The 27,172-nt window shown below is 36.6% G+C and overlaps 1 protein-coding gene across 6 annotated transcripts in view; it reads right to left on the reverse strand.

The window, feature by feature from the left end:
- The window catches only part of DSE (dermatan sulfate epimerase), a 103,211-nt gene that overhangs the window by 25,596 nt on the left and 50,443 nt on the right, over positions 1 to 27,172 (reverse strand). For 5 of the 6 annotated variants that reach the window (XM_053222349.1, XM_015082827.3, XM_027057054.2 and 2 more), the window contains 3 exons: positions 9,155 to 9,408; positions 4,396 to 4,635; positions 1,815 to 2,022 (listed from right to left, as the gene is read on the reverse strand). In XM_053222349.1, coding sequence (XP_053078324.1) covers positions 1,815 to 2,022; positions 4,396 to 4,635; positions 9,155 to 9,408 — 702 coding nt within the window. Of the gene's footprint in view, positions 1 to 1,814; positions 2,023 to 4,395; positions 4,636 to 9,154; positions 9,409 to 27,172 lie in introns of those variants that run through there. The other variant, XM_053222350.1, reaches the window with a different exon arrangement.

Consider the following 27,172-nt stretch of genomic DNA (forward strand, 5'->3'; position numbering starts at 1 on the left):
TTAAATAGAATTGAATTTCACACACTAGATAAAATTTACTACCAATACCACACGTAAGAATGTAAGTGGATGACAGGCGCCTGGGTGGCGCAGCCGGTTAAGTATCTGACTCTGGATCTCAGCTCAGGTCATGATCTCATGGTTCATGAGTTCGAGCCCCACATCAGGTCCTGTGCTGATGGGGTGGAGCCTGCTTAGGATTCTGTCTTTCCTTCTCTCTGCGCCTCCCCCGCTTGTGTGCACTCTCTCTCAAAATAAATAAAGAAACTTAAAAAAAATTAAAAAAAAAAAAGAATGCAAGTGGATGAAATTCAAGAAACTATTAATACCAGGAGATTTATAATTGTGGCCTACTAGTGCCTACCTGGACCCACAGGTTTTGTTTTAATCTGCAGATGATGTCATGCATTTTGGACAATAAATGGCCTCTCATTTTTTTATTTATGACAAATGCTTATTGTCAAATTTATACAATAATTAACATTAAACTTTCACAGTGATTAAGAACACAGGTTTGTGGCTCAGAGAGGCCCCCAAAGTAATCATAAACAAGACTGTTTGCTTTTGATGATTTGAGATAACGTTTCTGACAGGTCTGGATGATTTACTGCTCAAGGGAAGAAAGGCAGGCCTAGATTATTAGCTCTTAGATACTTTTCTCTGAAATGAATCAATCACCAATGGTAGAGTTAATCTTACTGGTGTTTGGTTTTGGCCGTTTTGTCTCTTGTTCTAGAATCTCAGGCCATCAGAAATTGTGTTTCTTTTCAGGTCTAGTTAATAATGTTGACTTAATTATTGTGATTTAACAAACCCAGATATAAGACAAATTGGTAATACTTCTCTGACTTTGGTCACTTTGCATATTCCTATAAATGGCAGAATTTGAACCAAGTGAGATTTAGCATCAATCTGACTCCTAGAGTCAGCTTTATAGGGCTCTCCTGGTCATATATTTAGGGTAAGTGAAATCACATCAAATTACTATTTTATCTGTGACAACAGTCTTTTAAAATGCTGGTTAAAGGATAACCAGTTTTAACTTTATTAATGTCTTTGTCCTCTCTTAATTTTTTAAATTAAAAAAAAATAATGAGAAGTAGAGCAAACCACAGAAGCTTATCTTGGAGTTGAATACACATTTCAATAGCTTGAAAAGACATCAAGGATTAATGATTAACCAGTTCCCTGTAATTTTTATTTTAACTTATTGGATGCCAACAATATACTTGGCAGAACTTTAAACAGGAGGCCCTGGCTTCTCTTTCTGGGCTTAAAAGATTAAGGCAAAAAAAATTACATGGTTCTTTTATTATCAAAGTGAAACTGTCAAATACTGTCAAACACTTTTAAATAGTTTTGAAAATTTAGTAACAGCTTTGCTATTAGAAGATTATAATGCTCCATTTACTAAAACAAAACATTTTACTACCTTTATTTATTTATTTCTTTGGTGTGATTGTCAGAGTAAATCCCAGTCTAAATTTTGTGCTTTTCTCTTTATATGATTTCAAAAATGATGGAAATCAAAACATGCACATCTATTAAATATGTGAGCCTAAGACATCTCCCAGTATGAGAAAATCAAAAACTGCAGTGATGAGATCTTACATGTAAGGAACTGTTTCTAAATGTTTCTAGCAGTGTCAAAGGCTGTGATATGAATTGAAGCTGCAAGGCGGGAGGGGGCATGGAGAAAGGGCTACAAAGTACTTTAGATAGTTGTTCTTTTTAATAGCAATAAGCTAGCACCCTGTATCCCCAGGGCCCAATTCCTCCCTCCCCGCCCCCCTAGACAGCCCCACGTGTCATACCAGAGAAATTCCGTGTGAAGAGTGCACCAACGCTGGCCTTTGGATGGTGTTCCTGGACCTTCCACCACACGGTTCCTCCTGATTTGGTCAGCCAGCCAGTTACCACTGCCATTACGCATGACAAATTTATCCAGGAACACTAATTGGCTTTCTGGACCATAAAACCAGTTGTAATTGGAGTCTGCAATAGCCACAGTTCTTTGAAACCCTGGGGAAAGAGGTTTGACAGAATTAAGATAAATGTAAAACTGCATATTCCCATGAAGATCTAAACAATGATTTTCAATCCTGGTTGCAAATTAGAATCAGTTCTGTATCCTGGATTAAAAAACCAAAAACACAATGTCCAGGCTTTACTCCAGCCGAGTTAATCAGAATCCCTCTGAAGCCCTTCCACAAATCTTGTGTACAAGTTTGTGTCTGTTATGTGGCAGCTGATTATTGGTAACAGAAGTGCCATAGTTCCTAATGCATATGTATACGGCCCCCTTCCTCATTTTCCAATGTCCATGCTACGTGTAATTATATTTGCGTAGACACACAGGCTATCTATCCTCTGGTGCACGGTGAGCTGCAGAACCTGGAATGAACATCAGCTCTCCTGCCAACTCAACCCACGTTCTACGCCAAGATAATGACAGAAGGTGCTTCAATCTTGCATCCAATAAAGTGGAAGTGATAAGGTTTAAGGGAGAAACTCCATTTCTATAGGAAGAAAACAATTCCCATGGAAAAGCCTGCTAATACATACTGCTGGAAGTTAGAAAATGCAAAGATCATACAGGAATAGGTCAGCAAAACAAAAGCAGGTAAGACTGGATATGATCCAGGTGTTCTTGAAGAATGGGAGGCAACTCTGAGCTAGACAGGAATAATTGGTACTAGAACAGACATTGTAGAAGGAACAAAAAGAGAAATGCTGTTGAGAACAGGCTGACTTTTAACACACAATCCCTTCTAAAAAGATGCCATGACTGTATTTACATAATTTACAGCTAGTGTTTTCACTTCTACCAGCTTCGTAGATGCTACTGCAAATAAGTCTTATGATAAAATGTGACTTCTGAATCTTCTATTAATCTGTGAATTCCCTGAAAGCAGATGATATGCTTTATTTCTCTTTGAATCCCCTGCCTTGTACAATGCCTGGCATGTAGATGTTTAATAAAGATTTGCTGGATTAACTGGCACAAATACATGCATCTTTCTCTTAGAGGTATTTATACTGTCTTCCAGTTTAGGATGCAGTCAAGGACACAGCTCACAGCAGTGATGTGGCTGGCTGTTAGATCTCAGCTCAAATTACAAAGCAGTGAGACCTCTTCAAGATCCCTTGCTTTAGATGGCCTTTGTTTATCAAGATAAACTACAAAACAGACCTCTCCTCTATCTAAGAATATGCAGTGAAACAATAGGGTTCTGAATGTGAAGTCTCAACTAAACTTTAAGAATCTTAGGGTTCTTTTGCTCTGTAATGTTTTCTAGATAACTAATCCAATAATGGAAGTACTATTCAGTTCATGTGTCAACAACCAGAGCAAAAGATTTAAAGACTGGATTATTTACTAGAGGTCTAGAATCACCACCTAAAAATTGCATTTCACTGGGGTAAAAAAAATCCCCATCCTGACGAAAATCTACATCCTAAACTTTTTCAAACATCTTAGTCTTGTTTAGAAATGAGAGTTATAAGGCTGTCCTAGAAATGAATGCGTTCTTGAATCAAATACATCTGTTTTTAGAGCCAGTTCTCTTAGAAGCCTAAGCTACATAGCAACACAGAATTTAGAAGCTTTATAGCAATTCATTTTTTTTTTTGACTTTTCAAATGTTTATTTATTTTTGAGTCACACACAGAGACAGAGACACAGCATGAGCAGGGGAAGGGCAGAAAGAGAGAGAGCGAGCGAGAGAGAGACGGAATGCAAAGCAGGCTCTAGGCTCTGAGCTGTCAGCACAGACAGAGTCCAACGTGAGGCTCGAACTCACAGACTGAGAGATCGTGACCTGAGCCGAAGTCAGACCTGACTGAGTCACCCAGGTGCCCTTACAGCAATTCATTTTTTTATTTTTTATGTAATTTTTTTCAATAAACTGTTTAAAGAAAACACCAAAGCTCCAGAAAATACATAGGTGTAATCTTTCATTTTGAATATATATAAAGTTCGGAAATAAAAACTAAAAGCTAAAAAATGAAAGAGACTCAAGTTATGATCATACGTCAAGGAAAATTACCATGTAATCATAAATGTTTATATTTTGTGAAGATTCATGAAAAGTAATTTGTATACGTACCCAAGTTTTACATCTACAAAAATAAAAGTACTATGGGGGCTATGAATTGCATCTGATCCATTATGCTCCAAGTTTTAGAGTGTGTAAATCACAAATCCTCGCATTAATTCCCCAAATGTTCTGGTGATACATAACTCTTGAATTCTTTATTTTTTTGACAACAAGTCTAACCTCAGTATGACTCAAACCTCACATTTCTTCTCCTCATCTAGCCCATTTTCATAATCAGAAACAAACATAATAGCTAATGCTTTCCCACTTTCCCACTTCTGATTCCTCACTGTACCTGGTAGGATGGTTCTATACATAAACGCAAAGTGTTGTTTCAGCCATGGGTGGCCAAAGTGGTTGATATCAAAGTGCCTCTGAACGAGAAACATATACTGGAAGAGGGATCGAGTGGTGTAGCTGCCATAGGCAACTCCTTCATAGAGGGAGCCATCCGTCACCTCTCGGAGCAGGACCAGAGACTTCTCCATGATGGTCAGAACTTGTTTGGTCCATAAGTATGCTTCTTGGAGATACCCTGAAGAATGAAAACACACGGATACAATCACTATGGCTCTAATAAAGCATAAACAAAATTTGGCAAAATGATAGCTGAATAAAACCCTCTGAGTCATCTGGCTAGTTTATATTACAAATGGCATTTTGTAAAACTCATTTGTCAACATTACAAACAGCATTCTGCTAATCTAGGTTTGGGTTGGGTCCATGATGTGGGTTAAAAAGTTCTTGAATACAAGTCCCTCATTAAATGAAGATAAACCTTGAAATGAGTACCGCTGTTAAATAAACTGAAACCTCATCACATCTAAGATAACTTTATGTCTATATGTAAAGATCTTGTATATTGAGATTTAATTCAATTTTTCTAAATTAAAAAAAAATTTTTATTTGTTTTTGAGAGAGACAGAGCATGAGCGGGGGAGGGGCAGAGAGAGAGGGAGACACAGAGTCCGAAGCAGGCTCCAGGCCCTGAGCTGTCAGCACAGAGCCTGACGTGGGGCTCGAACTCACTAAGTGAGAGATCATGACCTGAGTCGAAGTCGGACATTCAACGGACTGAGCCCCTCGGGCACTCCTTCAAGTTTTTTAAAAACTACTACTTGAAAATATTTTTGAAGCTTAATACTTCATACAACTTGCACCATTATTTTATAGGATTTTTAATAAGCTGCAAATACGATAAAGCCTAAGCAGATAGTCTTCAGTTTGTCCTGTCATTAAAGACAGTTTCTCATTCTTCCTGTGCTTTTAGATTCCAGAGGATCTCAAAAGGCAGCACAGCGGGGTAGAGAGACCATTGGAGTGACAATCTCATGGTAAAAATAATCAACTTGGAGTCCTGAACCTACCTAAAATGAGGTCCAAAATTTGGTTCAAGCGCTCAAGCTGTCACATTTTTCAATTTCTGCAACTGAAAATTAAAGGCCTACAAACTTTATAAAATTCTTTTGACTCAAAAATGCTAGTTTTCTATAATTCTTGCAAGGCTAGCATTTTGGTAACAGTAACAACTCACATTTCTAAAACATTTATAATCTCCACAGCACTGAACACAATCTTACTTAATCCTTTTAACAATTCAATTAGGCATTGTTACTCCAAAATTACAGGAAGCTTGCCTTGTTCAAGACCTCTGACACATGACTAAAAGTGAACAGGACTTTGATCTGAACCTAGGTCTTTAGATTTCAGGTTTGTTTTGTTTGCTTATATTTAAAACATAGGACCAGTGAGGATAAAATTAAGCTCATTGCCTCCTGATGTGGATGGAGTTTTGTGGCTTCACCCCCACAGACATGTGTGTGATCACCAGTGCCAAACACTGCCACAGCTTACTGCATGTGCTAGGGGTGAGGGCTTCCAGGGGCCCAGGGACCACAGACCCCAGCCTAAATCCAAGGTCCCAGGCTATGCAGGACCGGGCTCCCATCTCATGAGGGCAGCACTGTTCTCAGGCTCAGCTTTTGCAGAGGTGACTGTTAATTGTACATTGACTCCTCCTATCCAGCTCTACACCTGACATGCCAGTCTTCTGGAGAGTTTTCAGTTTCCATTCTCTAATCATTAGGGTTTAAAATTCCAGGGGTGTCCGGGTGGCTCAGTCAGTTGAGCATCCAACTTCGGCTCAGGTCATGATCTCACAGTTCGAGGACTGCTGGAGTCCCACGTCAGGGGCAAAATACGCCAGCACGGAGCCTGCTTCGGATTCTCTGTCTCCCTCTCTCTCTGCCCCTCCCCTGCTTGCGTGCCCTCTCTCAAAAATAAATAAACATTAAAAAAATAAAAATTCCAGTCATCATCTTTTTCTTCTCCATATCTACCATCTCCAACCAGACACTAATGTGATGCTTAAAATCAGGCCTGCTAACTTACTGCTCCCTGATATCGCATTACCTAGCTTTTCCTTATTTTTTCCTTACAACAACCTTGTTCAGGAGATATGAGGCAATGTCCACCTTTGTGAACTTCAAATCTGTCAATATGAGGTGCTGGGATTGTTATTGATGCTATGCTCTGTGTTTATCTACCATCCATATAGACCTTGCCTGGAATGTGCTTCATTATTTTCATTATCCATACACCCTGTCAATCTTTCAAAGTTCTATGAACCTTCTCTAACCCACCTAAAGAAGACTGTTTTCCTAAATTCAAACTTAATACACTCAATTGATATTTAACCATAGCTTCATGGTACCTCTTACTTTATTCTCTGTTGCTATTATAACTATTGCATAATCACTTAAACATTTCACATCTATCTTCTTTGCAACTGATGTGTAAACTGCTTATGTGTGATCTTGCGGTCCCTGTGCACCGAGTTCTAATTCTCCCACTTTTGAGATTTTATGTGAGTCTGCTGAGAACTACCGATACACTAAGCTACCTAGTCAGTATCTACGAGGCTGGTCTGGAGGACGTGGGATTGTTGAAACAGCCTGTGAGGTAGCCCCTAAAGGTAGTGGGTATGCCAACAAAGCCAGGACTGTAAGCCTGATTATTAACTGAGATGTGCAGGGCCAGAGATTTCACCTCTTCGTCTGTCCAATCGTCTCATAAATGTGTACACTGCTGGGGCACCTGAAAGGCTCAGTCGGTTAAGCCTCCGACTTTGGCTCAAGTCATGATCTCACAGTTTGTGAGTTCAAGCCCCACATCGGCTCTCTACTATCAGCACAGAGCCCACTTCAGATCCTCTGTCCCCTTCTCCTCTGCCCCTCCCCAGCTGTCTCTCTCTCAAAAATAAACTTAAAAAAAAAAAAAAAGCGTACACTGCCTATGTGGGGGTTCTGTAAGACTGTATCCCATAGTTCTGAGCAACCAGAACTGTAATCACAAAATAAATGCACAATGAAAACTCCTGCCAGGGGAGAACTACACATTTTGATCCAATCTGAACCAGTATTTTCGATGCCTGCATACTTTCTGGAACAATTTTATCTACCACAAAGAATGAAGAAGTAAGCTCTCTTCCTGCTACTAAAGAACTAAACATTTCTATAAAGAAATAACACTATATTGAGCTAAAACCAAGGACCCGGGCTGAGACCTAGCTCATCTTGGGTTCCTTCCACCATTTCATGATGATGTCATTCCACAGGCATTGGGATTTATAAATACTTTGAAGGTTTGCATTTTAATCTTTCATTTTATTTATTTATTTATTTATTTATTTATTTATTTATTTGCATTTTCATCTTTTAAATGTTGTTTGTTTTTGTAAGAGTAGGGGACAAAGGGAGCTAGGATGAAACTCTACCCTCTTAAAGCTTTCCTTAAATTACTATAAATTGAATCTCTATTCCAAGAGAGGCAACAAAATGTAATGGAAAGAGAGTGAACTTTGAGTTTGGCCAGAACTAGGTCCAAATCCCAGCTACCTTATATGGCTAGTGCGATAATTAAATAAAACAGGGACAAGGATTAGCACGTGTCATATGCTTAGGTAATGTTAGTTTCTTTTCCTCTAAGACTAATTAAAAGTGATGGCTGGTTGGTAAGACAAGGGAGAAAGCTAGACTTGAGGAAATCTGATGTTGGATAATCTACAAAATGCATACTAAATCTCATGGGGAAGTAGTCAAGAGTTCTGTTAGATTTGCCTATTCCAAGTATATATTTAGTATCCTAATAATTCACTGTGATCTTAGGGCTGCTTTTCTTAAATACAGTCTTATTTAATCATTTGTAGACTTTCACAGGTGTTGTAATTAAGTCAGAATTATAGAAGCAGAGAAAATGTAATATCAGCAATTACATAATACGTTAATGCAAAGTAGCTATGTGATCCACAAAAGTCACTTCCAAATTTGAGCTAAAAGATCTAGATTGGTTGTTTCAAGTCTTTAGAGAAAAAAAATAGTGTTGTAATGATAGACATCTATTTGCAAAGAACAGTCATTTCAAATAATAAACCACCCACTTAGGTTTTAAAAAGATGAACATATGGGAAGGAGAAAAATAAAAAGGGAGAGAGAAGGAAATCACAAGAGACTCTTAAAGACAGGGAACAAACTGAGGGTTGAAGGAGAGACGTACGTGGGAGACGGGTAAGATGGGTGACGGGTATTATGGAAGACAGCACTGGGTGTTATGTTTAAGTGCTGAATCACTAGGTTCTACTCCTGAAACCAATATTATACTGCATGTTAACTAACTACAATTTAAATACAAATTTGAATGAATGAATGAATGAATGAATAAAACTAAAAACTCCATTTATCCAGGATGGCTGTCTTCACTGTCAAAATTCTCTGGGAAAATGAATTTTCACCACTGACGGTGTGCTGTAAGGATATGGCTTGGCACAATCAGAAGCCTTACTTAAATAACCTGCAGGCTGATATAACTAGCAGAAATGAGGAAAGAGATGTGTCTCAATTCTCTAAGGGATGTCCTAGGTATTACTTCATCTCATGAACTTAGTTGGGATCTGACTATGAACATATATACTAAGGCTAGGTACAAAAATACTCTGCTCTCAAGGCAACTGTGACTGATATTGGCTTGGGCATCCCCTCGATTGTGTCCACACTCACCTTGATTCATCAGAACTAGGCTTCCCGTGAGCAAGGCCATGCAGTTGGTGGGTTGGTGATTGTGGAGGTACTGAAATCCCCATCCTCTTCGGTATGAAGTTTCATACATATATCCCGAGACATTGGCAATCACTTCAAGAAACTTCTCCTGCTGTGTCTTACTCAAGTAGTTGTACAAGAAGTCATAGGCAGTGGCAAAACCAACCAGGGAGTGAGCAAGCGGGACTTCATCCCAAGGAGCGTCTTTCACCAGCCTGCAGAGGAAAATCAACCACGTGACTGAGTGCAAGGGTCTTATAGCGTTCATCCCACTTTTCGAGTATCTGTTTCTTAGAAGGAAAGGGCACCACTGAAGACACAGTCCAAGAGGTTTAATGCCTCACAATTAGCTTCCTTCCACAGTAGACACAAGCTTATCAAGATGTTGAGAATTTTTACTTTTGACTTTTTACTTTCGACGAGAGGTAGAAGGATATGGTCAAAGAGATCTAAAGCATATAACATGTAGTGGCAGGGCAAAATTCTCAGGAGTACCCATTTCACCAATACTCACCCTCCCCTTTTTACCTGTGCAAGAGGTTCTCAGTTTTATTCTTAGGGCTTCCTTGCCAAACCAGTGGAACATGTACATCCCATCTTATTTCCCATAGGCAGGTCAAGGTGAAGGTATCACAGCCTATGAAATCTAGTTAAAGTGAGTGAAATGAACTGATTCTAACTCAGATTTCTACATCTTGTTCTTTCTCTTAAGATGAACTGCACTGCCTTTAGGTCCTTTGAGTAATAACTTCCAGAGAAATGTAAAAGCTGACCTGTGAAATATGAAACCGTCACTTTCTAGGAAGCCAACTTTCTGCTTAACTTGCTACATTATTCTGCAAGTGTTTTAATACTGTGTGGCCCGCATTACAGAGGAAGCTTTTTAAAAGGGATCTTTCACAATCACAATTCTACGGAACTATCCAGAAAGCCCAAACCATCTCAAGATGTATGTGACTAATCTCTAGGAGGACACAAGTGAAGGAAGTGCTGTACGGTTGGGAGGTTGAAGAAAATTCTCGATTGGGGATTAAATGAAAGCTTAATATTTCTACGCCAGGAACCTCCTGACCTCTTGGCAGTCTGGTGAAGCCTCAGCCTCTTTCTCAACGCTCTAAAATTCATAAGATAGAATACGTAGGGATATAAGGAAAACTATTACTTTGACATCTAACTATTAATACAGAGTTTTTAAAAATTGTGATCTCTATGCTTCTTTATTACGGCACTAAAAACCAAGATTTAACAGTAGAGATAGGAACTACCATAATTTATAAGTCGTGATGAGCATAAGCAAGAGTGTCTACAATACCTATAATGGGACACGAAAATATCTCTCTGCAACAAAGTTACAAGTTCTCCCAATATTACTATAGCGGTTACCTATGTACATCATTTGGAAGAAATGCTAAATTTCAGTTAGAGTCCGTGAAAACTAAGATGCAGTATTTCTCCCATGCAAACCCCAGAGATCCCAGGACAAGGATACTTAAAAATGTTCTGAAAGGGGCACCTGAGCAGCTCTGTCAGCTGAGCGGCCAACTCTTGATTTCGGCTCAGGTCATGATCCCAAGATGATGGGTTCAAGCCCCACATCAGGCTCTGGGCTGACCATGGAGCCTGCTTAAGATTCTCTCTCTCTTCACACACACAAAAATGTCCTGAGAGACCACTTCCTCTAGACTATAGCCTTCTTTCAGGAGTTTGTATGAAAGACATGATCTTAATGTTGCCTTCTATGGTCACCCTGCAGAATTCCAACTAACAGTATCTCATTTCCCTTTGTCACTTTTTTTGTCCTCTTAGCATTTGTGTATGTATACATGTATATATGTGTGATTGTGTATGTACATGTACATGTATATGTATGTGTATATGTATCCTCTACCAGGTGTTAAGTTCTACAAGTGCAGGGTTTTATTTTTGCCTCTATTGTATTCACTATAGGATCCCTAACCCTACAACAGTGTCTGACACACCGCAGATACTCAGTAAACATTTTTGGAAAAAAAGGAAAAAAGAAGGAACAGGCCTACAAGACCAGGCCACACTGTTAACAGTGAATATGCGATCATCATGAAATCAGGCATCCGGAGAAATCTCTTGGCATTTGATAATATCAGTGTTTAGTTAGCTGTGGTGACATAGCCTGGTGCTAAACTAACTAAGGTTGATGAGTTTTTTAATTGTTTGGTCACAGACAAAGCCACCTTGCAACTAGCACGTACTGGTTGTAAACACACTGTGAAGAGTATGAATGAACCCTCCACTTCCTGGGAAAACAACGTATCCTGCAAGCTCACTGTTAGGGAGTTAGGAACACAGTCTTCACTGACTCCTGGTGGTTGCTAAGCAAGCCAGGCAGAGTCCAGGCCATTTGTTTCCCAGCCCCTGTCTCTGCACCATGTCACGATGCATCTATTAACGACAGCATACGTACCTGGCCATGGTAGAGCTGACATCAGTGAACCACTACCATCGCCCCAATCCTGACACATCTGATTGACCAGGGAACTTATTTTCGTAGATCAAAGAACACTTATTATTATAATTCTCATCCTTCAGGAAGTATTATTATGCAATTTATGAAATTAGGCAAACTATGAAATCCCCAAGATGCCCCCATATACTTGCTTATTCCAGGCAGTTCCCAACTCAACAAAATGCTAGTATACTGACTTTGAAAAAAAGCTGATACCATCCGGCTCATCACTGTATCATTATGAAATCTGACCTGTAAGAGTTATATTTCTAAAAGGTTATCTAAATACTTTACCAATACAATTTGACCCAGCCACAGATTCAAAGTGCAATGATGGGAGAGAGCATATTTTACTATCATGGAAACCAAAGGAAATTTCCTTCTAGCACATGGATAGCTGCAAAGTAACTATCTGATTCAATGTGACTCTCACTACTGGTCAGCAAATCTACTGGAAAAGTTGGTTAAGTGGTGAATCATTAAAAAAAAAGATACAGGTATTAATTTATGAATTTTACTTCAGCTTAACATATCTGTATGTACATACATTCATTAATCTTTTGAAGGTGAGATAAAAGCCTTTTTAAAAAAAAAAATGTGAGGGGCGCCTGGGTGGCTCAGTCGGTTGGGCGACCGACTTCGGCTCAGGTCATGATCTCACAGTCTGTGAGTTCGAGCCCCGCATCGGGCTCTGGGCTGACAGCTCGGAGCCTGGAGCCTGTTTCAGATTCTGTGTCTCCCTCTCTCTCTGACCCTCCCCCGTTCATGCTCTGTCTCTCTATGTCTCAAAAATAAATAAACGTCAAATAAAAAAAAATTTAAAAAAATAAGTAAATAAATAAAAAATAAAAAAAAATGTGAGTCTAAAGATTGGTTTCATTGTTCTTTCCTGCAAAGAACACACACAACACATTCATCATAATTGCAAGCTTTAGTTTCTTTATAATATAGAAATCAAAGATATTTGTGAAGGAATGCAGAATCCTTCCAGATTTGCATGTTTTTCCCTAACCTTTTACAAATCTCATCCACAGTAAATTATATGATAGCAATCTTTTACAGTAAGTCATTCCAAAGCATTTAAGTTAGTTTTAGAAACACTAAGTTTTTTCTTTTTGAACTCCTACTTACTCACATAATATTAAAATTGTGTAACTAAAGTATTGATGGCATTGGCATAAAGTCATTTGAGAATACAACTGGTATTTGCAAAAACACTTCACTCTGCTGGTGGGAACAGAGATGAATGGACATAGCAGAGGACAGCTGACCAACCTTGACATTCAGCATTTTGTGAGAGTTGCTGCCAGATGACACAAGGAATGGAGGCTAATTTCACTGGCGAGTCAGTTAAGAGGGGGGTTAGAGAAATGTTTACTGTAGCCCTTTTTTTATAAACTATACCTTCTTCCCTTACGGGCCATTCTTAAAGTAAGGTCCATGGATCTCCAGGGCCTTAGAGACTCTTTGAGGAAATCCTCAAGTAAAAATTAGTTTCCCGATAATACAAATACGTTATATGCTGACATTTGCACTGATGGTGCCACAGCACTTACAGGTTAAAAACACTGGCACCTTAAGCAAGAGTCCAGCAGAGGTACCAAACTGCTCTAGCAATCCTTGCCTGATTCTGCATACTGTCATGAACTCTGAGCTACACACACAGACACACACACAAGCCAGTTTCACTTAAGAATATTCTTGATAAAGGGGGCACCTGGGTGGCTCAGTCAGTTAAGTGTTTGACTTAGGCTCAGGTCACGATCCCACAGTTTGCAAGTTTGAGCCCCGCTTTGGGCTCTGTGCTGACAGCTTGGAGCCTGCTTGGGATTCTCTGTCTCCCCCGCTCTCTGCCTCTCCCCTGCTTGTGCTCTCTCTCTCCCTCAAAAATAAACATTAAAAAAAAAATTAAAAAAAGAATATCCTTGATAAAGTGTGAAGATTATTAATTTTATCAAATCTCAAATCTTTGAGTATATCTCTTTTCCATATTCTGTGTGATGAAATGAAAACTATGTAAAAAGCACAGTGGACACCAAAGTGCAGTAACTATCACAATGAAAAGAAACTATGCATTAAGAGCTGAAGTAGCTCCTTTTTTTTTTTTCCATGAAACATCATTTTTATGTGAGAAAATGACAAACTGACAAATTGCAATTATTTAGACTTAGGTATTTAAGTGGAAGTTTTCTTGACGATGAAGAAGCCTGCTGGCTCAAAGAAAATTGAAAGCCTTTGCTGCCAATGACTAAATTTGAGCTGCCAAGAGAAAATAAGAATTTTAGAAAACGTGTATCTACCATGTACTTAAGAGTTTACCAATACATAAAAGTTTTTCTGATGAGGTCAGTAATAACAAATGTGATTTATTTTTATACTGTATAACTAAATACATCAACACTTGGAAGACTGGAATAACTCAGCAAGCAAACATTCAAAATAAAAAAGGCAAGATATTATAAAACCATGCACAGATAAAAGATCCCCTGGATGTGCAAAATCTACCAATGGATTATTCTAATTAAAAGATGGGAGTTCATTAACATGGCTTCAGATCCCATACTTTTATGAATCACAGTCCATTTAAAACCAACTTTTATGCAACTACTACTTGTCAAGTTCTAGTATAGAATCAAAGAATATCCATAATTTTCTGAAAAGATTCTTAAAAACTCTGTCCTTTTCAAGCACATATTGATATGAAGCGGTTGTGTTTTCTTCATATATAGAAACCAAGACACCACACTGCGACAGACTGAATGCAGTAGACATGCAAAATCTGCAAGAATGAGCAACCAAGATCTCTTTTGTGCTAAATGCTTTGTTTTAAAAAAGTATAGTTATTTCTTCCTAAAATTATCTAATGTTAATACAAAATGGACCTCTCACCCTAAAAGGAAAAAAAATGAACCTTTAAAATGAACGCATACATATTTTAAATATCTTTCAGCTTTAATTTTTAATATAGTAAATATCAATAGGTATAGTCTTCACAAAGCTCTTTGATGTTTTCATTAATTTTTAAGAGTGTAAAAGAGTTCTGACTCTAAAAAGTTTTTAAGAAGCTGCCTAGACCACTTTCAGAGATAAGTTTAAGTGAATGTATGTGAAACAGAAGGATATGAACACAAAAATGAACTATTAATGGCCTAGGTTGGGGGTATGGTGTTGGTGAGGAGAGGAATAGAGGTTATCAAGATGTGCTGCTTCCATGAATCAAGATGGCTACAAAAGGAAGAAAAGTGGCATAAAAATCTTTCCAAAATGCAATAGCTTCATTGATCCAAATTTTTATAATAGTTTTATATGAACAGACTGCCTCCATTATCATAAACGCCTTTTGAACCATCTATTATGTACAGAGTACAGTGGGCATTCTAAGCAGTCATACTTAAAATTGGACAGTTTACTTGATAAAATGAGTAAAAAGAAGCTTAATAATAATATTGGCATCTATTTTTATTTCTATAGATTTATGATCAAATGACTATTTAAATTTTTTTCTTATAGCTCTAATAGATACATAGTCTTTCAAAATAACCATCTGTGAAAAGATTAACATTTAGTATTACAAGGTTCACAGAATACTCTACTTTTATGTTATTTCATTTACACAAACACTGTTAAGGTAGATGCTTGGAATAACAGAAGTTTGGTGTTTAAAATCTAAGAGGGGTCAAAAAATCACTGATATTTATTTAAATGAATCAATAGTATAGAAAAAATAAATACTAGAAACAATGGGACAACTCGTAACTCCCTTTACAATGTTATCATGGTTATTAGTCCTGTTTTCTAGCACATTTTACAGCCTAACAATTTTATGTCATACTTTTCCATATGTAACTATATCTTGAAGGTCATGATTTGATCCATGGTATAGGCAAATTCATACATTTTTATAAGCATGTTTAAATGAAGCTCTACTGCTTGTTTAGCTTTTACAAAAAGCAGAACTCAACAACAATCCTTTTTCTCATTTTGAGGTAACATTTAGTTTTATTAACCTATAAAATATTTAGTAAATTCATACAGAAGATTCATGTTAAAAAATCTGGCTTAGGGGCTTTCGGGTGGCTCAGTCAGTTAAGCATCCAACTTCGGCTCAGGTCACGATCTCACAGTTCACGAGTTCGAGCCCCCTGTCAGGCTCTGTGCTGACCCCTCAGAGCCTGGAGCCTGCTTTAGATTCTTTGCCCCTCCCCCGCTCCTGCTCTGTCTCTCTCTCTCTCTCTCTCTCAAAAATAAACACTAAAAAAATTTTCTTTTTATGTTAACAAAATCTGGTTTTAGACACTTGATATTTATAGCAATATAAATTTAAGAAAAATGAAAGAAGCTTTAAAATAATTAGGAATTTAAATGTAGAACATAGCAATGAACACTTCAGAAATTATTCCCAAGGGTAAACTTTACAGGCTGGAGCAGTACCAACTTCACTTTTACCAGCTTCACGTCTGTTGTGTCTACTGTATATTAGCCACACCTCTGCTTACTGTGTGCCCTGGGTCACACCACCCAAATATGCCAAAATAAGGTCAATTCTACCTTAAGATGTAAATTAGTCTATTCACTCTAAAAGCACCCTGAAGACAGTAATCTGATAGAAAGTCATTCAATTTTCAATCAATTGCCTTTGTGTGCTTAGAAACACCTTCCAATAAGTTAGGAGAGTCATGTAGTACCACTGTTTTTAAAACATGACTAATGGCAGCTGTGATTCATCTTTTTTCCTTCCGTAAGTTAAACATGAAAACTAACTATGAATGTTAAATGTCAGTAATACATTAAATATTGTAAGTTATTCCTAGAAAATTTAGCCAAAGGAAGTGGATTTCTAAGCCGTGTGGCCTTGCCTGTGAAGCACATTGGGGCCTCGACAGTGACTTTCCAAGGAGAGCAGAATAAACCTGGAATTTAGAGAGACTTGATGTGGGGGCCTCTGAGTGGGTGGCCAGGTATCCAAGGGGCACATTCAACTAAATTCTGGCCTGCCTTGGTGTCCATATTCCAAGTGTTTGGTCAGGTGGCTAAGAGTGGCATTTGCATCATCAAGCAAAATTCACTATTTATAACTGGGAGGAAACAGAGATGTTGTACTTCATATTAAGCGCATGGCATGTGCCAAGCCCTTTATGTACTTTATTTCATCTAATCTTCAAAACTCACATTAGGTATTACATGTCCATTTTATAAGCTGTAAAAGTAGTATTTAGAGACAGGAAAATTACATGCTTAAGGTCACACAGTTAAGTTAAATGGTGGAGCCAAGAATGGCATCCAAGATCATCTGAATCTAGAATCATTTTACTTCTTTGTGAGGAAAAGCACAGTGCTTTCAAAGAAAAGTCACCAAGTTTGCAATAAGAACCCGGCCAGAAGAAAGTGCTAGAGTTAACAGACCTACCAAGAGCCAGGCAGAAGGGCACTTAGGCTGAAATACATTACAGGGTTCCAAGTCCTGCCATTTTCATGACACCAAGGCAGATACAAGGCAAGAAATGTGGGGGGAAAAGGCAGACATTAGAAGAGATACCATGATTCTGTGTCCATATGGTTGCTCAACACCCACCCAAGGAACATGAGATACCAATCATGAAGAATGCCTGAAACAACTCTTTCTCTCTCCACAGACATCCACTGAGCCTGGGGCTCCCAATATTCTACTCCAGGTACGGTTGGTGAAGGGGATAGTGGGCCTGAACTTGCATGCTCAGAACCTTTAGCCCCTTAAGCAGGACAGGGCTACAATAAACAGAAATGGTCAGTGAGCTTCCTTTTTAACATCTACTTTATTCCCTACTTGGTAAAAAGTATTGCTGGAAGGAATATATATACATTAAGAGATCTTCAGGAAAAATATCTTATCACCCCTAAAAAATAAAAGACATTTTCTCCCACTATCTGTATTTCTATATTCATTAAATTACTAGATTCAGTACAGCAAAGCATTACCACTTAATTTCATTTTAAAGATGAGAATTCAGTATCCCAAATTTTAAAATCTAAAATACAAAAATTTAGTTTAGGTTGGCTTCACTCAATCAGAATACTGAGGAATCACTTATGTGAAAGCAGAAATTAAAGAGAATATTCTTTTTTACTTAAAAAAATATTCTAAATAATGTGTAGAGAAAATTAATTAATTTGAATGTCAAAATATACCAAGCTAAATGAGTAGTGTTGTTAAATGGGAAAAGGCACTGCTATGCCATTATTCCAATGTTTACTTCACTGACACAAGTCTTAACCAAACATCCAAGTGTGCCATCCAAGCATAATCTATTTAAATAGAATCAAATAGCTTTTATGATTGTAATCCCTTTTAGCTGACCAGTGGGCTAGTGTCCAGCCTGGGCTAGTGTCCAGCCTGAAAAGATAAGGCGGAGAAACATGATAGGCAAGATGATTCAAATTTGATAACAAGACCTCTATTTCATTGGAATGGCAGAGCTCAAAGGACCCTAGTTCTTACCTATCAAATTCTAATGAAAAATTATCAAAGAACCCATTATAATGGAAAAATTGTGAAACCTACAAAGAATAGGAAAGAATAACACAGACTTGCCTATATTGTTCACAAAGTTTATTCGAATGATTTTTGCACATTTAAAAAAGTATCTTGGTATTTTATAAGTAGAAACACACTTACATGTTACACACATACACATTTATACGTTAACAATGTAAAATATGTTTCAAAGGGTTCAGCAGGACAGCTTATTGCGTCATTGCTTCAGTCGATGACTATGCAAGCATACAATGATCATGTAAGAAACAATGCCTTAAAATCGTCAATTTGATTACAAAAATTAAGCATGCAAGAATAGCCAAGGAGGTCAATTAAAAGAACAATGATGGAGGGTAACTAGCTCGGCAGAGAAGAAAACATGCTCTAAAGCTTCACTAATCAAAACAGAGTGGTACTGACATATGAACAGAAAGACACACAAATGAAGCAAAACAGAAATGTGGAAATTTGGCACATGACAAAGGTGGCATCAAAAATCAACAGGAAAAAGAAGTATCTTTAAACAAGTTTTCTGGAACAACTGGACAGTCATTGGAAAAAAGATAAAACTGAATCCAAACCTCATGGAATACAACAAAATAAACTCTAAATAAATTAGGCCTCTAAATGTAAAACATGAAATCACAGTACTCTTAGAAGAAAAAGTGGACGAATTCTTTTGTGACCTAAGGAAGGAAAACCTTTCCAACCATGACTCAAAAACAGAAAGCACAGAAAAATAAAGTGATCGTTTGGCCATATAAAACTTTAAAAAGAACTTTTGCATAGGGGAAAAAAATACCACAAGCAAAGTCAAACACAAATAACAAATTGGGAAAAAATACCTGCATCATATACCTTGAATACAACTACACTTATCCAAACATACAAAAAACTCTTAAAATTAAAAAAAAATCATAATGTCATTAGAAAAATGAACAGAAGACAAGACAGTTAACAAAAAAGAAAGGTAAATATATCTCCCCTCCCAAATTCTCATCTCATAATAAAAGAAATGTAAATTAAATCAACAATAAGGTAACATCCAGATTAGTAAAATATCAAACTATGACAAACACTCTAGTAAAAGCTGTAGAGAAATGAGGTCACTGTCAAAATGCTGTTAGAGGTGCAAAATAGTACCTATTTTGCCTAAATCCTATAGGGTAGAGTAGAGTTTAGCAATAATTTAACAAAATTATACAAACATTTTATCTTTCGACCTACTTCTATTACTTACAGAAATACAGCTCCACAAAGACAAAAGCACATATGTATAAGGTTGTTTTCTCAAGGATCGTATGTAATAGGATTCTGATATGGCACATTGTGAACTATGTAAATGTTTCAAATATTTCAAATTAAATATATGTCAAATAAATACTAAAGTGAAATGAATGTTTGGGATTGATTTGATTCAAAACGAAATGAACAAACAGGGCAATATGTTCCCCAAAAGAATGAGATAAATCTCTAGGAAGCAATCTTAATGAAATACAGATGAATGGTTGCCTGATAGAGAGTTTAAAATAATAGTCATAAAGATGTTTACCTAAGTCAGGAGGGCAATGTATGAAATAAGTAAGCATTTCAACAAAAAGAAAATATTAAAAGTACCAAACGGAAATCACAGGGCTGAAAAATATAACAATGAAACCGAAAAATTTGATACAAGGATTCATCAGCAGACTAGCTCAAGTGGAAAAAAGGAACAGTAAACTTAGAGACAGGGTAGTGGAATTCATCCAGCCAGAGAAGAAAAAACAGAAAAAAAGGAAAGATAGCTTAAGGGACTTAAAGGACACTATGAAGAGGACCAATAGAAACATTATAGGGGTATCAGAAAGAAAAAAGGGAGAAAGGGACAGAAGTTTATTCAAAGAAATAATGGCTGACTTGGGGGAGAAATGAACAGACATCCAGATACAGATAGCTCAAAGGGTTAAAAAAAGATGAATCTAAAGAGACCCACAAGATACATTTAAATTGTCAAAAATAAAAGATAAAGAAAGAATCATAAAGTAGCAATAGAAAAGTAAGTCGTTAACATACTTAGGAACCCCCCTAAGACTATGAGCAGATTTATCTGCAGAAACCTTTCAGGTCAGAAGGGAGTGGGATGACATATTCAAAATGTTTTAATAATAATACTAACAACAACAAAGACCCTGACAATCAAAAAATACTCTACCCAGCAAAGTCGTCCTTCAGAAATGAAGAAGAGATAAAGCTGACCAAAACAAAAGCTGAAGGAGCTCATCACCACTAACCAGCCTTACAGGAAGTATTAAAGGGAATTCTTCAAGTTGAAACGAAAGGATGCTAATTACTAACACGAAGACATAGGAAAGTATAAAACTCACAGGTAAAAATAAATATATACCCAAATTCAGAATACTCTAATGTTGTAATGGTTGTGAGTAAATCACTTAGAACTTTTGTATAAATTTTAAAAGAACATAAAAAATAATTATATAATAATTTTTTAATAGATGCACAATATTTAAAAATGTAAATGGGGGTAAAGAAATGTAAATTTTGACATCAAAAACATAAAATGTGGTGGGGAAGAGTATAAAAATGTAGAGCTTTTGTATGTGTTAAAAGTAAAGTTATCAGGGGTGCCTGGGTGGCTCAGTCAGTTAAGTGTCCTGACTTCAGCTCAGGTCATAATCTCACTGTTTCAAGTTTGAGCCCACGTCAGGCTCTGTGCTGATGCCTCAAATGGTAACAAGAGACAAAGAAGGTCGATACATAATGATAAAGGAGTCAATTCACCAAGACGATATAACATTTAAAAGTATGCACCTAACGTAGAAACACCTAAATGTATAAAGCAAATATTAACAGATCATTAGCAATACAGTAATCAGCAATGAACAGCAATACAGTAATAGTAGGAAATTTCAATACCCCACTTTCAACAATGAATAGATCATCCAGACAAAAAAAAATCAGGAAGGAAAATTGTACTTAAACTACACATGACTCCACATAGGCATCTAGAAAACATTCCATCCAACAGTAACAGAATACACAGTCTTCTCAAGCCCATGTGGAACATTCTCCAGCATAGATCATATGTTAGGTCACAAAACAACTCTTAATAAATTTAAGAAAATTGAAATCATAGTAAGCATCTTTTCTTGTTTTAAATGTTTATTTTTGAAAGAGAGAGAGACAGAGTGTGCATGGGGGAGGGGTGGAGAGAGAGGGAGACACAGAATCCGAAGCGGGCTCTAGGCTCTGAGCTGTCAGCAGAGAGCCCGACTCGGGGCTCGAACTCATGGACCACGAGATCATAACCTGAGCCCAAGTCAGATGCTTAAATGACTGAGCCACCCAGGAGCTGGACCAGTAAGGATCTTTTCCAACCACAATGGTATAAAACTGGAAATCAATTATAGATGGAAATTAAACAACATGCTCCTAAGTAACCAGCGAGTTAAAGATGAAAACAAAAGGAAAATACAAAAACACCTTGAGACAAATGAAAATGGAAACACAACATACCAAAACATATTGGATACAGCAAAAACTGTTCTAAGAGGGAAGTTCACAGAGGTGCCTAGGTGGCTCAGTTGGTTAAGTGGCCAACTCTTTATTTTGGCTCAGGTCATGATCTCATGGTTCATGAGTTTGAGCCCCACATCAGGCTCTACGCTGACAGTTGTGGGCCTGTTTGGGATTCCCTCTCTCCCTCTCTCTCTGTTCCTCCCCCACGTATGCTCTCTCTTAAAATAAATAAACTTAAAACATTTTTTAAATAAAAATATAAGAGGGAAGTTCACAGCGATAAAAGCCTACACTAAGAAAAAAGAAAGCTCCCCAATAAACAAGCTAACTTTACATCTCAAGGAATTAGAAAAAGAACAAATTAAGTCCAAAATTAATGGACGGATGGAAATAATGAAGATGAGGCAGGAATAAATAAAACAGAATAAAAAGACCATAGAAAAGATCAATGAAACTAAGAGCCGTTTTTTTTTTTTTGAAAAGATAAACAATATTGTCCAACCTTTAGACTAATAAAAAGCAAGGAAGACTCAAAATCAGAAATGATAGCTGTTACAAATGATGACACAAAAGTACCAAGGCTCATAAGAAATTACTATGAACAGGGTGCCTGGGTGGCTCAGTCGGTTAAATGTCAGACTTTGGCACTGGTCACGATCTCAGGGGTTCATGAGTTTGAGTCCTGCATTGGGCTCTGTGCTATACTGACAGCTCTAAGCCTGGAGCCTATTCCAGATTCTGTATGTGTCTCTGTCTCTCTCTGCCCCTCCCCCACCTTTGTCTCTCAAAAATAAACATTAAAGAAATTTTTTTTAAAGAAATCACTATGAACTATTATACACCAACAAATTAGATAACCTAAAGGAATAGACAAATTCCTAGAAATACACAACCTACCAAGACTGAACCATGAAGAAACAGAAAATCTGAACAGACCAACTACTAGCAAGGAGATTTAATCAGTAATCAAGAAGCTCTCAGCAAAGAAAAGTCCAGGACTAGATAGTTTCACTGATGAATGCTTCCAAACATTTAAAGAATTGAAACCAATTCTGTTCCAATTCTTTCAAAAAAAATAAAAGAGAATGGAATACTTCCAAACTCATTTTATGAGGTCAGCATTAGCCTGATACCAAGGGAAGACAAGAACATTGTAAAAAAAAGAAAATTATAGGCCAATATCCCTGATGAACATAGATTCAAAAATCCTCAACAAGATATTGGCAAATTGAATTCAATGGCACATTAAAAAGATCATCACCATGACCAAGTAGGATTTATTTTAGGGATGTAAGGATGGCTCAATATGTAAAAATCAATAAATGTGATACACCACATTTACTAAAATGAAGGTAAAAATCATATGATCACTTCAACAGATGAAGAAAAAGCATTTGACTAAATTCAGTATCTTTTTACCATAAAAGTTCAACAAACTGGGTATAAAAAGAACATACCTAAACATAATAAGAGCCATATATGACAAGCCCACAGCTAACGTTATACTCGACAGGGAAAAGTTAAAAGCTTTTCCTCTAAGATCAGGTACAAAACAATGATGCCGATTCTCACCATTTTTATTCAACATAATGTCAGAAGTACTCGCCAGAGCAGGGGTGCCTGGGTGGCTCAGTCAGTTAAGCGTCCAACTTCGGCTCAGGTCATGATCTGAGTTGGTGAGTTGGAGCCCCACACTGGGCTCTGTGCTGACTGCACAGAGCCTGGAGCCAGCTTTGGTTCTGTGTTTCCCTCTCTCAGCCCCTTACCCACTCACACTTTGAGTGTGTGTCTTTCTCTCTCAAAAATAAATAAACATTAAAAAAAAATAAAAAAAAAAGAAGTACTAGCCAGAGCAATTAGGCAAACAGAAAAAAAAAAAGAAAAAGAAAAAGAAGAAGAAGAAAAAGAAAAAAAGAAAGAGTATCCAAATCAGAAGGAAGTAAAGCTGCCTCTATTTAAAGATGACATGATATTATATAAAGGACACTTTATAGGTATCTTTTAGGGATACTTAAAGATTCCACCAAAAAAACCCAAAAAAAACAAAAAACAAAAAAAACAAAAAAACAAAACAACCAAACAAATCTGTTAGAATAAGTGAATTCAATAAAGTTGCAAGATACAAAATCAATTTATAAAAATCAGCTGTGTTTCTGTACACTAACAACTATCAGAAAGAGAAATTAAGAAAAACATCTCATTTATAATAGCATCAAAAAATGCTTAGGAATAAATTTAATCAGGTAAGTGATCTCAACACTGAAAATTATAAAACATTGATGAAAGAAATGAAAGAACATACAAATACATGGAGAACTATCCCATGCTCATGAATTGAAATAACTAATATTGTTTAAAATGTCCATACTATCCAAAACCACTCATAGGTTCAATGCAATCCCCATCAAAATTCCAAAGGCCTTTTTCACAGAAATAGAAAAAAAAAATCCTAAAATTCATAGGAAACCACAAAAGACTGAATAGACTAAGCAGTCTTGAGAAAGAACAACAAAGCTGGAGGCATCATCACACTTCCTGATTTCAAATAGTATTACAAAGCCACAGTAATCAGACAGTATTGTCCTGGCATAAAAACAGACATATAGACCAATGGAGAATAGAGAGCCCAGAAATAAACCCATGCATATACAGCAAATTAGTTTCTGACAGAAGAGACAAGAATATACAATAGGGAAAGAATAGTGTCTTCAATGGATGGTGTTGAGAAAACTGGATAGCTTCACGCAAAGGAACTATACTGAATTTCTATCTTATACTGTACACAAAAATCAACTCAAAATGGATCAAACTTGAACATAAGAACTAACACCATAAAACTACTAGGAAAAAAACAGCAAAAATGTTCTCTGATACTGGTCTTAGTAAGGCTATTTTGGATTTGACAGCAAAAGTACAAGCACATAGGACATCAAAACTAAACGCTTCAGAAAAAAATATATAGCAAAGGAAACCATCAGCAAAATGAAAAGGAACCCATGGGATTCAAGAAAATATTTGCAAAATACTTATCTGATAATGGGTTAATATCCAAGATATATAAGGAACTCACACAACTTAAGAAAAAAATAATAATAACCCAATTAAAAAATGGGCAGAGGAACTGAACATTTTCCCAATGTATAAAAACAGGCAACATGTAAATGAAAAGGTACTCAAATCATTAATCACCAGGAAAATGCAAATCAAAACCACCACGAGACATCACCTTACACCTATTACAATGGCTGTTATCAAAAAGACAAGAGAAAAACGCTGGTGAGGATGTGGAGAAAAGGGAGTTTTCCTACACTGCTGGTGGGAATGTAAACTGGTACAGACACATGGAAAATGGAATAGAGTTTCCTCAAAAAATTAAAAACAGAAATACCTATGATCTACTAATCCCACTTCTGGGTAAATATGCGAAGGAAACTAAATCAATATCTTGAAGAGATATCTGTACTCCCATGTTTATTGCAGCATTATTCACAATACCCAAGGTATGGAACCAACCCATGTCCATCAGCAGAGGAATGGGTAAAAAAAATTTGACACACACACACACACACACACACACACACACTCACACACAAGAATATTATTCAGCCATAAAAAGAAATTTATCATCTGTGACAAGATGGATGAACCTGGAGAACATTAAGTGAAATAATTCACACAGAGAAAGACAAATACTACATAGTATAACTTCTATGTAAAATCTTAAAAAAAAAAAAAAAGTCAAACTCACAGGAACAGGGTAGAATGATGGTTGCCAGGGTCTAGGGAGCAGGCGAAACAAGGAAAGGCTAATAAACAGATACAAATTTTCAGCTATAATATGAATAAGGTCTGAGGAGCTAAAGTGTAACATAGTGACTATGGTTGACACAACTGTATTGCATAATTGAAATTTGCTAAGAGCGTAGAACTCAAGTGTTCTCATTTTAAAAAAGGTAAATATGTGAGGTGATGGATGTGTTAATTAATTGGATGATGGGTATTTTTCCACAATATATACGCATGTCAAATCATCATGTTGCACACCTTAAATACATTACAATTTTACTTTTCAATTATACCTCAATAAAGGTGAAAAAAATTGAATGTGAAATAAAGAATTTTAAGATAAATTAAAAGGTGACAGAATTTGTTACCAGCAAACTTGTGCTAAATGAAATGGTAAAAGATTTCCTTCAGGCTGATGGAAATGATAAATGAAAACCAGACTCTATTCAGAGGAATCAAGAATACCAAAAAGGATACCCATGGGGGCAAATATAAAAAGACATTTTTCTCTAATATTTATATTTATATATGTGTATGGATATTCATTCATTCTAAACTTTTAAGAAAGATGAGTGTCTCTTTGAAGAGAATATAAGTAACAATGTAATGTGAAGTCTGCAACAAATGTAGAAGCATAATATATTATAGGAGCAAAAAGGGGAGGGGAAGTAAATAGAATTATACTGCTGTAAGGTTTCTACATTTTGTCTGATGTATAATTTGTATCTTGTAAATAATGTAATTCATAGCAAGCACTGGGGTAACTCAAAGTAGTATAGCTAAAAGCCAAAAGAAACAATAGAATGAAATACTAAAAAATGCCTTACATAAAAGAGGACAGGAGAGGAAAAACAGAGGAACAAAAACAGAAGGGATAAATAGAAAACAAATACCAAGTCAGTACACTTGAACCCAATCATCAATGATTACAGTATATGTAAACAGACAAATCCACCATGTAAAAAGATTGCCAGGCTGTATTTAAAAAAAGCAAAATGGAAACTTACAGATACAACAAACAGATTTTAAGCAAAGGATGAGAAAAGATAAACACTGAGAAAAAATGTGGGAATGGTTATATTAATGTCAGTGTAGGCTTTGAGATAAGGAATAGGACCAGAAATTAAAAAAAAAATGTTTTATAATGAAAATGTGTTGATTCACCATGAAAATATAACAATCCCACATGTTTATGCACCCTATGAATTGGCCTTCAGAAATATATAAAGCAAAAACTGGCAAAACTAAAGAAAGAAAAAATAGATCTGCAATTGTGGTTGGAGATATTAATACTCTTCTCCTACAGATTGATAGAACAAGAAGGAAAAAACTAGTAAGGATATAAAAGATCTGAACAGCATTACCAACCAACTTAACTTCATTGACACTTTTATTTTTTTTATTTTAAATAGGATCCATGCCCAACATGGGGCCTGAAGTCAATACCCTGAGATTAAGAGTCACATGCTTACACTATCAACAATAGTCTAAGTATGGAAACAGCCCAGATGTCCATTTACTGATGAACTGATACACACACACACACACACACACACACACACACACACACACACACGTATGTATGTATACATACATACATACAATGGACTATTACTCGGCAATCAAAAAGAATGAAATCTTGCCATTTGCAACAATGTGGATGAACTAGAGTATATTATGCTAA

Source organism: Acinonyx jubatus, chromosome B2, assembly GCF_027475565.1.
Source record: "Acinonyx jubatus isolate Ajub_Pintada_27869175 chromosome B2, VMU_Ajub_asm_v1.0, whole genome shotgun sequence".
Classification (NCBI taxonomy): Eukaryota; Metazoa; Chordata; class Mammalia; order Carnivora; family Felidae; genus Acinonyx; species Acinonyx jubatus.